The 12,116-nt window shown below is 43.2% G+C and overlaps 2 protein-coding genes across 2 annotated transcripts; both read left to right on the forward strand.

Annotated features, from left to right (window-relative positions):
- The first annotated feature begins 608 nt into the window (after positions 1–608).
- On the forward strand, positions 609–7,845 carry LOC134226460 (cytochrome c oxidase assembly protein COX19). The gene is made up of 2 exons (XM_062707240.1): positions 609–786; positions 7,480–7,845. The coding sequence occupies exon 2, from the start codon at positions 7,510–7,512 to the stop codon at positions 7,786–7,788; it is 279 nt and encodes a 92-aa protein (XP_062563224.1). The 5' UTR covers positions 609–786; positions 7,480–7,509; the 3' UTR covers positions 7,789–7,845.
- LOC134226458 (phosphopantothenoylcysteine decarboxylase) lies at positions 7,845–8,455 on the forward strand. The gene has a single exon (XM_062707239.1). The coding sequence runs from the start codon at positions 7,845–7,847 to the stop codon at positions 8,421–8,423; it is 579 nt and encodes a 192-aa protein (XP_062563223.1). The 3' UTR covers positions 8,424–8,455.
- Positions 8,456–12,116: the final 3,661 nt, after the last annotated feature.

Consider the following 12,116-nt stretch of genomic DNA (forward strand, 5'->3'; position numbering starts at 1 on the left):
AAGGCCCAAAAAAGATTTGCTCCGGTTATCATCCGACACCCGAAATAATGTAAACAAAACACTCCGCGTAGCGCGACCAAACAACCAGACCACGACCACTACGACGGCGACGACGTTGTCGAAAAAACGCAAAATCGCGAAGCAAACAAGACCACGGCGATAACGATGACGACGACGACAACAACGAAGAAGTCACGTTTGCTTGTTTCGAACCTCCGAACCGGAAGGAATCCGGACACCTACTTTCCGCCGCGACGACTTCCGGCTTGAACGCGCAACCAAAACCGGGCACTGACTGCACCCAAAGAAGCAAGCAAATCAAAGAAAGTAATGCACTATTTTCCGGACGGAACTTCAGCAGAACATTACGGTTTTCTGTTCACTTTTTTTACGCGATCATGCCTATGTACGTTTACGATACACGACGACGGGCGAATCAACGAAGCACACACGCATCAAGCAAAGCAACACTGTCGTAAAAATGCAATGAGGAACGATGGGCGGCGGATGACCACACGCAAAACTGTATGCGGACAACGGTATGGATTGAGTTGGTGTGCGTGCGATTTGTGTGCTGGAATTTTGACAGCAGAAAGGGAAATTTTGTTCGCTGTCATTGATCGAAATTTCCCTTTTATCTGACGAAGAAGACTGTGCGTAGTGATTAGTTGGGATGGAATTTTGCTGTATTTCATTAGATATTGTAGACAAATTTTATGCAACAGTGTAATATTACTTTTAATACTCTAATTTAAGCTCGCTGGATCTACTTATTTGTTGAATAAGGTAAGATTTGCTGCAGTATTCGGAATATAATTTTTACATAACATTGTCGCTAAAATTTCCCACAACAAACCGGTTACAGTAACGATCATAGATTTAGACTAGGATAGGATGTGCCAATTAGACATTAAAAATCGTACCGATTTTCTGTCAAAATCGTGCCGGTTGCTGATTGGGTGAAAATGACAATCGATTGCTTCGATCGGCGGTATCAAATTTTTTAAAGGGCAGCTTATTGCTACCTTCGCCGTGTTGCTGGGTAATTAAATTGAAATTTATGACAAAATTCAAAGTTTGTTTTTTGAGTTTTTGGGTAAAATTCATTTATGCTAGGCTGCAAATGATGTATGCATGATTCTTAATAGTTATGCTAATTTAAAACACTCAATGAGATGCATTATTGACCAACTTTTTACTCATTCCACTGTAAAACTCTAACATAACCATGTAAAAACTTTTTTCTGATAGTACGTAGCATCCTTTATTACGAATTATGTAAGAAGAGAACGAGAAAACATGATTTTTTCACATACACTATTCAGCGGATTTTGCATAAAAAATATTCGGAAGCACTGGCCACCACCTCGTTAAAGCAATCGACTGAAAAAACAACAAGGCAGTTGCAATTCTATTGTCACATCCTATCCTAGGATTTAGAAACGTGTAATTTTGAGCTTTGCAACAAAACAAATTTTGTGATCATTTTTCAAGGCTCTCATAGAATATGTGAAAACTGTATCCGCATTACAAATAGCACGTGCTATCAAAGCATTCACCGCCAGAATTCTTCATATGTGGCGGCTAAATTTTCAAAAATAGCAGCTTTTGGTCTGGGGAATGTTTTTCTTAAGGCGACTATCGAACACTTATTTTACGTTGCGGCTAAAAATAAGCAGGGAAGTAATTTTTTTTATGAGCGATACAATAAATTATAATTATTTAAACCATTCAAACCAGATTTTGGATTTAATTAGGAATGAAATTATGCTTGATAGGGTTGAAATCCTATTTGATGTAATTTTGATTTATATTTAGAGAAGATTTGATATTTCTTCAATTTGAATTAGATTGGGTTTTTTTTTTATTGGCTTGGATTGGGTTCAGACTATGACGAGCTTTATGAAATGATTTACATAGAATAAGGTTTGGATTGAGCCAATTTGGATATTATTTTGCTGGATTTCAACTAAGATTAGTAGTAACTGAATTTAGTGAATGGTTTGATTATAATTTGGATTGCTTTTTGTTTACATTGGGACTGAGTTTGGCTTGGATGTATCATCCCGACAACAATCCTGCTTCAAAACGACTTGAGAAGCTGTTAACCCGTCTATTTTTAGGATTTGATTTGCCTTTATGTTGGTTCCCAGTAATCAATGGATTATAATTGTTTATCTAAGGCCGATGACATAGTGACGCGTGTGCGTACGCGAACGCGTCCAAGACAAAGACAAAAGGAATCCTCTTGCTGATATTCTGCTTAACGAGTGCTTAGACGCGTTCGCGCACGCACACGCGTCACTATGTCATCGGCCCAAGTAACCTTTGCTCTACTTCAGCGATTCTCAACCTGGGGTACATGTACCCCTGGGGGTATCTCCGCTGGCCCTAGGGGGTACCTCGGACAAAAAAGCGTAATGGCGGACATATAACAATTTCAATCAAAATTCATTGATAAAGTATTGATAATTGTGTTTTCTATTTCAAAAATTTATATTGTATATAATATGAGATGCGATCAATAAATCCCAATTGACACAACCAGCACAATGTATGAAGGGCTGCGGAACAAAAGATCAAACGAACAGAACGTCGAATGAACAAAATGATTTGTTTTTCCCCAAAAACTCGGTTGCTTCGTTGCAAGAGAATTAGAAGCATCCTTTTACGCATCTCGGAAGCCTTCTTCCAAGCAGCTCGAAGGCTTCCTTTCAAGAGGCTCGGAAGCCTCTTTTCAAGAGGTTCGGAAGTCTCCTTTCAAGAGGCTCGGAAGCCTCCTCTCAAGAGGCTCGAAAGCCTCCTCTCAAGAGGCTTGGAAGCCTCCTCTCAAGAGGCTCGAAAGCCTCCTCTCAAGAGGCTCGGAAGCCTCCTCTCAAGAGGCTCGGAAGCCTTCTCTCAAGAGGCTCGAAACCCTCCTTTTAGGAAGCTCGGAAGCCTCTTTCCAAGAGGCTTGGAAGGATCCTTTCAAGAGGCTCGGAAGCCTCCTTCCAAGAGGCTTGGAAGGATCCTTTCAAGAGGCTCGGAAGCCTCCTTCCAAGAGGCTTGGAAGCCTTCTTTCAAGGCTCAAAAGCCTCTTTTTCAAGAGACTCCAAAACATCCTTTCAAGATGCTCGGCAGCCTTATTTCAAGAGGCTCGGAAGCCTCGCTTCAAGAAGTTAAGAATTCTTCTTTCGAGAGGCTCTGAAGCATCCTTTGAAGAGGCTCGGAAGCCTCCTTTCAAGAGGCTCGGAAGCCTCCTCTCAAGAGGCTCGGAAGCCTCCTCTCAAGAGGCTCGGAAGCCTCCTTTCAAGAGGCTCGGAAGCCTCCTTTCAAGAGGCTCGGAAGCCTCCTCTCAAGAGGCTCGGAAGCCTCCTCTCAAGAGGCTCGGAAGCCTCCTCTCAAGAGGCTCGGAAACCTCCTCTCAAGAGGCTCGGAAGCCTCCTCTCAAGAGGCTCGGAAGCCTCCTCTCAAGAGGCTCAGAAGCCTCCTCTCAAGAGGCCCAGAGGCCTCCTCCCAAGAGGCCCGGAAGCCTCCTCTCAACAGGCTCGGAAGCCTCCTCTCAAGAGGCTCGGAAGCCTCCTCTCAAGAGGCTCGAAAGCCTCCTCTCAAGAGGTTCGGAAACCTCCTTTCAAGAGGCTCGGAAGCCTTCTCTCAAGAGGCTTGGAAGGATCCTTCCAAGATACTCGGAAGCCTTATTTCAAGAGGCTCGGAAGCCTCCTTTCAAAAGGCTCGGAAGCCTCGCTTCAAGAAGCTCAGAATTTTTCTTTCAATAGGCTTGGAAGCATACTATCAAGAGGCTCAGAAGCGTTCTTTCAAGATGCAACGGAAGCTTCCTTTTAAGTGGCTCGAAAACCGCCTTCAAGAGGCTCGGAAGCCTCTCTACAAGAGACACAGAAGCCTCTAATAAAAAGGCGCGGAAGCCTACTCTAAAGGGACTCAAAAGCTTAAAGGAGTTTCCCTTCAAAATGGCTCGGAATTATGTTTTCAAGAGGATTGGAAGCCTACTTACGAGAGGGGGTACCTCAAATCATGCAAAAGTTCGAAGGGGTACCTCTTAAGAAAAAGGTTGAGAACCGCTGCTCTACTATATAAAGAAAACCAATATGTCATTCCTCATTCTGTATTATTTGGACTTCCAATTCTTTTTAAGTTAGTTCTTTTTAAGAAAAGTCAAGTCCATTTTATTCCGGAAGTAATCCGAACATAACAATTGGCGACGAGGACACAAGAACCGGAAGCAATGGCAGATCTTCAGCAAGCAATCCTTCAAATGGCCGAGCTTCTGCAGAAGCCAACGCAGCCGACACCAGCACCTAGCAACCCGGAGCAAACAATCGAAGCCTTAGCAACGAAGATTTGTGAATTTTCATTCGACCCGGAAAACGGAATTGCTTTCGAGAAGTGGTACAGCCGTTACTAGAACCTTTTCGATTCTGACGCCAGGAACTTCGACGACGCCGCCAAGGTCCGACTGCTGCTGCGAAAGTTGGATACACCGGCACATACCCGGTATGTCAACTTTATCCTGCCGAAGCTCTCAAAAGACGTGAATTTTGCCGACACTATCAAAACCCTTAAGTAAATTTTCGGAGCGCAAATGTCATGGCTACGCGGACATTAGAGCAAGACTACTCTCCAGAACCGAAAACGAGGTAGCAGGAACACCCGTCATTCTTCAAACCCTGATCGACGACTATCAACTGCTCGTCAATCTCCAAGCGGACACTTCCATGATCGAGCGTCAATCATTCTCGAAATCAACGGTGCACGCACTTCAAGAGAAGAATGACAAGGGAATCCATCGTCAGAAACAGCCATCGAAGCCGGAAAGTACAACAGTTGAACTACGACTTCGAGATTAAACACGTATCCACGAATGACTTTGGTTGTGCAGATGTGCTATCCCGGCTGATCGATAAAACCATACAACCAGAAGAAGAATATGTCATCGCAGCGCTCACCCTCGAGTTAGATTTGTCAAACATTCTTTCCGATGCAACGGAAAACGTTCCCGTCTCATTTGCAGCATTGAAGAAAGCAACATCAACAAATGTCACGCTAAAAAAATATAAAGTACATTCGTGACGGATGGCCCAACTGATCCAAGAATCTCCCCACTGCTGTTCAACCATATTACAACAGACGAGAATCACTCAGCATAATCGACGGTTGTGTAATGTTTGGCGATAGGGTCATTGGTCCTGAGATGTTCCGACGAAGAATCCTGCAACAGTTCCACCGAGGAGCTTCGTATACTGGCCCGGTATCGACAACGACATCGAGGACTACGTGAAACACTGCACACCATGTTCAAAAGCAGTCAAAACTTCTACTAAAACAACATTAGAATAGTGGCCAATTCCTGTCAAACCCTGGTCAAGGATTCATATCGATTACGCAGGATAGGTAGATGGCGTATATTTTCTATTAATAGTCGATCCATATTCTAAGTGGAGTGAGTGCACTCAACGAGATCAACGATAACCAAAACCACCATCAAAATACTTAACTGAACCTTCGCAACATTCGGCATTCCGGAGCTAATAGTGTCCGACAATGGCACTCAATTTTCGAGCCATAAATTTCAAGCATTCTGTACAAATCAAGGCATTCGTCATATCCGCATCGCACCGTACTACCCACAATCAAACGGGTTAGCCGAAATATTCGTGGATACCCTGAAGGAGGAGAAGCATTAGAAGAAGCACTCAGCACCTTTTTGCACGTATACCGTTCGAATCCATCCAGCGACTTGAATGACAAAAATCCCGCTGAACTGATGTTTAGGAGACCGCTTCGTACCGTATCGTCATTGCTCAAACCTACTGAACGTAACACAGGCTCCATATCAAGAGACAGGAAGAAGCAGAGGGTTTGAGAATATTTATCAACCTTGCAATCTCGAACAAAGTGGAAAGTAGCAGTCGATAACGTGAAAGTAGGAGACTTGGTGAAGATAACTGAACCAAAGATTTCTCGAGGAGAATGGCCTTTGGGACGTGATGTAAAGTAATGGGAGATGATGAACTTGTCCGTTATGCTGATGTTCGTACTCAGAATTCAACACTGCGTCGTCCAGTTACTAAGTTAGCAATTATTGAGGGTCTGGATTAGATAGTTGCCCACAAGGATGTTATCGATCATTTAGTAATCTGCGTTCGATCATGTAGTAGTTTGCCTATAACTCATTCCAGAGGCTGAATTCCAAAATGTGTTATACGGTGGACTTCTGATGCGAAGGTTTTTCTATATATCTGTGTTAACACGGGTACCGTCGAGCCGGTCGCCCTATCGCAACCGGTTGTACCGCATGACTATATTGGAGATCGCAGATCGACGTCGACGCTGATAAGCTGTCAACAGGACAAATACACAACAGAAGAAGAACATAGTCTCCAACGTGGATTTCGTGCGAAGTGTTATTCCTTAAATTTTCTATAATACAACGTGAATTTTTCTCATTAATAATAATCTAGTGGCTTAACCTAATTACAAACTAGAGCAGGTAATATAATTGAATTAAATCTAAAAACTAGATTCTAATTTCTAATGGTACCTACAACTACTTAGAAACTAATTATAACCTAGGAAGGCTGACAGTAAACAAAGGCAAGCAATTAAAAGGACACTGAATTGTAAGTAGTTACCCTAAAATACCTATGTGAAACCTAACGAAAATTAATTATACCCTATAGTTTGGAGCAAATACAAATTTGACTGCAAAGCCAGTGTATCGCCTTGTGTTACTGTCGCAACAATCTGCCTAATATATCGATGTTTAAATTCCACCATTGAAGGAGTTACAGTGCTAGTTGCAGTGACTTATACCAAATGATAACAAAATTCCAATCATTCAGTATAAGCTACTGCTACTAGCTCTATAGCTCTATTATCAGTATAATTGAAACATCGAACTGTTAGGCAGAGTTGTAGATGAACCTTTGAATTAGAAGTCCACCATACTACACATTTTGAAATCTAGCCTCTGGAATGTGTTATTGACAAACTACTAAATGATTGAACGCAGATTACTAAATGATCGAAAACATCCTTGGTTGCCCAGGACAAAACGAGGGGGGAGAAAATAAGATAATAAGTCACAGAAAAAGAGAATTTGCCTACCTTCTTCCTCTTTCCATACGCAATTACTATTTTATAAAATATTTCAACGGAATTATTTTGAGAATTCTGTAAAGGCACACAATCAACGCAGTATAGATTGCCAGGTAATATGTGTACGTACATTTAGCACTATAAGATGCAGTATGTGCACTATAAGATGCAATTGACCGGAAGATTAGATAAGCATCCCCCCCCCCAAAGGTTGATTCAAATATTCAAAAATGTACGTTTCCCGTCATATCTTTTTGACCGAAAATATTAATTTGAGGGGCCAATCAATTGTCAAAACATAATTTAACAAAATGAGATGTTTTTGGGCTCTGTAGGAAGGTTAACCGAACAATGTTCATTTGATGTTTTTGCTCTCCTCAACAGACCCCAGAGTTCCAACCACCGAAGCCCGCGATGACGTCGATGACCTTTGGTCAGAAGAAGTTCATTCCAACCGCACCGGAGAAGGGCAGTTTCCCACTGGACCACGAAGGTCAATGCAAAAAGCTGATGCTGTATTACATGCGTTGCCTGCGGTCAAATAACGACGATAACTCCGCCTGCCGACAGGAATCGAAGGCCTATCTGCAGTGCCGTATGGAGAACAATTTGATGGCCAAGGAGGAGTTTTCCAAGCTTGGATTTGCCGATCTGGAGGATGATGCCAAGAAGAATGAGAAGAGCGATAAGTGAATAATTTACTGCAGTGAAACAAGTGGACATAAATTTTAAACTATTGAAGAAAAACAATGACGAAAAGAAACATTCTGATCGGGTGCACCGGAAGCGTGGCCACGATTAAATTACCGTTACTAATTCAAAAACTGCGTGACTCAGTCCCGGACATACAAATCAAAGTGATTGTTACCCACCACGCGGAGCATTTCTTCTCCGCCTCGGACATCCCCGAAGATGTCCCCATCCAGCGGGATGCCGACGAGTGGAGCAGTTGGAGCGGTCGCGGTGATCCCGTCCTACACATCGAACTGGGCAAGTGGGCCGATCTGATGCTGGTGGCACCGCTGGACGCGAACACGCTGGCCAAAATGGCACAAGGTTTGTGCGACAATCTGCTGCTGTGTACGGCGAGGGCATGGGACTTTGGGAAACCGTTTTTCTTTGCCCCGGCCATGAACACCCGCATGTGGGACCATCCGATCACGGGTCCGCAGATCGAGACGCTCCGGTCGTGGGGTTTCAGGGAGATTCCGTGCGTGGCCAAGACGCTGATGTGCGGCGATACGGGGTTGGGTGCGATGGCCGAGGTTGATACGATTGTGCAACAGGTGGTGGGGTGTTTGGGGGAGATGGAGTTGAGAAATTCGTAGAGGTAAATAGTAAAATATTGTTCAAATTTGTACTAGAAAGTGTGTTATACATTCACTTAGAATTGTTAGAAAAAAATGTGGAAGTACCGTGACCTGCCCTAATTCCGCGCATCGCCAGATACTGTAATTTTTATAAAAAATCAGAACTTGGCTATCGGATCATGGACATCACAATATGTTTGAACATTTCACCAAATAATACGATGTCTATGATAGCCAGGTTCTGATTTTTGATGAAAACCACGGTATTAGGCGATGCGCGGAATTAGGGCAGGTCACGGTACTTCATTCTTCTTAAATACTTAAATACTTCTGAGTAAAATCGATGACAAACATTCCCAAACCATACCCGATAGCACAACGAATCCTGCACCAGCGAAAAACTCCAGGAAGGGGATCTCTATTTCGATTCGGATCGATCGGACTATTCACAGCTTATTGTCGAATTATGGATCACAATGAGTGAATAGATCGAATATTCTTTTAGATCAGCGGTTCTCAACTTGGGGTACATGTACCCCTGGGGGTACCTTCGTTGGCCCTAGGGGGTACCTCCGACAAAAATGCGTAATGGCGCACGTATTACTATTCTAATCAATTTTTATTTCAAAAATTCAAATTGTACATAATATGCAATGCGATCAATAAATCCAAATTGAATTCTGCCTTCCACAACCAGCACAATGCATAAAGGGCAGTGGTGGAAATCTGTGAACCTTGCTCACAAAACGAGAAGTAGGCAATGCAAAATACTCGCGAACACTTGTTTTGCCTTTTTCTTGCCTACCTACTACTCGCAGAGAAAACAAAAAAACGAACCACGAAAAATGTTCGTGAAGCTTCGCGAGTCATTCGGGTTGAATTGCAAAATGTCATAAAACAACCTCGGAACATGTTTATCACGGATGTTCAAGCAAGAACACCTTTGTTTATTGTTATTCTGTTTATCTCAAGTGAAAGTTATCCATTGTATTCGAAGTAACCACAAATACTCGCGACCGTGATTTTTACTCCCGAACAAAATATTGCCCTGCTTTTTTACTTTGCTCTGCCCGTACTCGCGAACAAAGCAAGCACCAGAAAAATGCTGGCAGTAGGTTCGCGCGAGTGTGGCATTTTTTGATAGGGCCAATTACAATCTTTTCTTACTTGTGAAGCGAGTATTTCCACCACTGATAAAGGGCTGCGGAACAAAAGATCGAACGAGCAAAACGTCGAATGAACAAAATGATTTTTTTTTTCACTAATGCTCGGTTGCTTCGTTGCAAGAGGATTAGAAGCATCCTTCTACGCATCTCAGAAGCCTTCTTCCAAGCAGCTTGAAGGCTTTCTTACAAAAGGCTCGGAAGCCTCCTGGGCACTTCAAAAGCCTCCTTTCAAGTGATTAGGTTGCCTCCTTTCAAGAGGCTGGCAAGCCTTCTTTTAAGAGGCTCGGAAGCCTCTTTTTAAGAGGCATGGAAACCTCCTTTCAAGAGGCTCGAAAGCCTTTTTCAAGAGGCTCAGAAGCTCCTTTCAAGTGGCTGAAAAGCCTCTTTCCAAGAAGCTAGAAAGCCTATTTCAAGAGGATCGGAAGCCTCCTTTCAAGAGGCTCAAAAATTCCTTTTAAGAGGCCCAAAAGCCTCCTTTCAAGAGGCTCGGAAGCCTCCCTCTCAAGAAGCTCAAAAGACTTCTTTTCTAGAGGCTCAAAAGCCTCCTTTTCCAGAGGCTCAAAAGCCTTCTTTCAAGAGGCTCGGAAGCCTCCTTTCAATATATTTTCAAAAGACGCGGAAGCCTCCTTTCAAGAGGCTCAGAAGCCTACTTTCAAGGGGCTAGGAAGTCTTCTTTCAAGAGGCTTCAACCGCCTCCTTCCAGGCTCAGAAGCCTTCTTCCAAGAGGCTCGGAGGCTTCATTTCAAAAGGCTCAAAAGCATCCTTTCAAGAGGCTCAAAAGCCTCCTTCTAAGAGGCTCGGAAGCGTCCTTGCAAGAGGCTAGGAAGACTCCTTTCAAGAGGCTCGGAAGCCTTTTTTCAAGGGGTTCGGAAGCCTTACAAGAGGCTCGGAAACCTCCTTTCAAGAGGCTCGGAAGCCTCATTTCAAGAGGTTCAAAAATCCCCTTCAACAGACTCAATAGCATCCTTTCAAGAGGCTCAAATGCCTCCCTCTAAGAGGTTCTAAAGTGTCCTTTCAAGAGGCTCGGAAGCCTCCTTCAAGAGGCTTGGAAGCCTTACAAGAGGCTTGGAAGCCTCCTTTCAAGAAACTCAAACTCCTCCTTTTCTAGAGGCCCAGAATCCTCCTATCAAGAGACTCGGAAGCCTCCTTTCAATTTCCTTTCAAGAGGCTCAGAAGCCTCCTTTTAAGAGGCTCAGAAGTCTTCTTTCAAGAGGCTCAAAAGCCTCCTTCCAAGAGGCTCCTATAAAGATGCTCGGAAAACTCCTTTTAACATCCTTTCAAGAGGCTGGGAAGCCTTCTTCCAAAAGGCTCGAAAGCTTTCTTCCAAAAGGCTCGGAAGCCTTCTTTCAAGAGGCTCGGAAGCCTCTTTTCAAGAGGTTTGGAAGTCTCCTTTCAAGATCCTTTCAAGAGGCTCAAAAACCTCCTTCCAGGCTCAGAAGCCTCCTTTCAATAGGCTCAAAAGCCTCCTTCCAAGAGGTTCGGAAGGCTCCTTTCAAGAGGGTAGAAAGCCACATTTCAAGAGACTTAAAAGCATCCTTTCGAGAGGCTCGGAAGCCTCCTTCTAAGAGGCTCGTAAGCGTCCTTTCAAAAGGCTCAGAAGCCTCCTCCTTTCAAGAGGCTCGGAAGGCTCCTTTCGAGAGGCTCGGAAGTTCCTATTCAAGAGGCTCAGAATCCTTCTTTCAAGAGGCTTAGAAGTCTACTTTCAAGTGGTTCGGAAGCCTTTTTTCAAGAGGCTTGGAAGCGTCGTTTTAAGCTGCAGAGGAAGCCTCCTTTTTAGTAGCTCAAAAACCGCCTTCAAGAGGCTCGGAGGCCTCTCTACAACAGGCTCAGAAGCCTCTAATGAAAAAAGCTTCCCTTCAAAGGGCTCGATATTATTCTTTCAAAAGGATTGGAAATCTAATTTCGAATTTAATTAATGCAATTAATGCAAAAGTTCCAAGGGGTACCTCTCAAGAAAAAGGTTGAGAACCGCTGTTTTAGATTATAATGTAATCCAATTAGGTACACTCTGAAAAATCTTCACGTCATATTTACCTGAAAATAAATGTGGTTCTCATCCACCATACTTTTCACGTAAGAGTGACCTGAATGGCATGTAACCTGAACAAAATTTTACCTCGTTGAGTTACGTGATTTATCAGGTGAATCTGACTGGATTTTCCAGTACTAATGACGTGAAGTTTGAAAGTAGTTACGTGTTTGATCAGGTGAACTTTACGTGATTTCTACGTACTGGTTACGTGAAATTTCAGTAAAAGCTACATGACATCATGTAACCACTACATGGTTTGAAATATATTGCAAAATTGTTTTTTAATGAATGCAAAATAAGCTAGTGACTGCCTGCAGCCGTAAACAGGAGACTTCTTCGCATTGTTGATGCACTTGATGCGTTCAACTGCATTTGATGCAGAATGATGTTTTTATCATTAGGCAGAAAATGCTGTCATTCGGCCATTGCGCTTCGGGAAAACACTGTTGGAGAGAACAAATCAGTTACTGAAAAAAGTCGAATAAAACTATTAGATTTGTAGAAAAAGATGGA

This window comes from Armigeres subalbatus, chromosome 3 (assembly GCF_024139115.2).
Source record: "Armigeres subalbatus isolate Guangzhou_Male chromosome 3, GZ_Asu_2, whole genome shotgun sequence".
NCBI lineage: Eukaryota > Metazoa > Arthropoda > Insecta > Diptera > Culicidae > Armigeres > Armigeres subalbatus.

Excerpts from the sequence above, each read along its gene's own strand:
- LOC134226460 (XM_062707240.1), top strand. The coding sequence starts at position 7,510 with ATGACGTCGATGACCTTTGGTCAGAAGAAGTTCATTCCAACCGCACCG.
- LOC134226458 (XM_062707239.1), top strand. The coding sequence starts at position 7,845 with ATGACGAAAAGAAACATTCTGATCGGGTGCACCGGAAGCGTGGCCACG.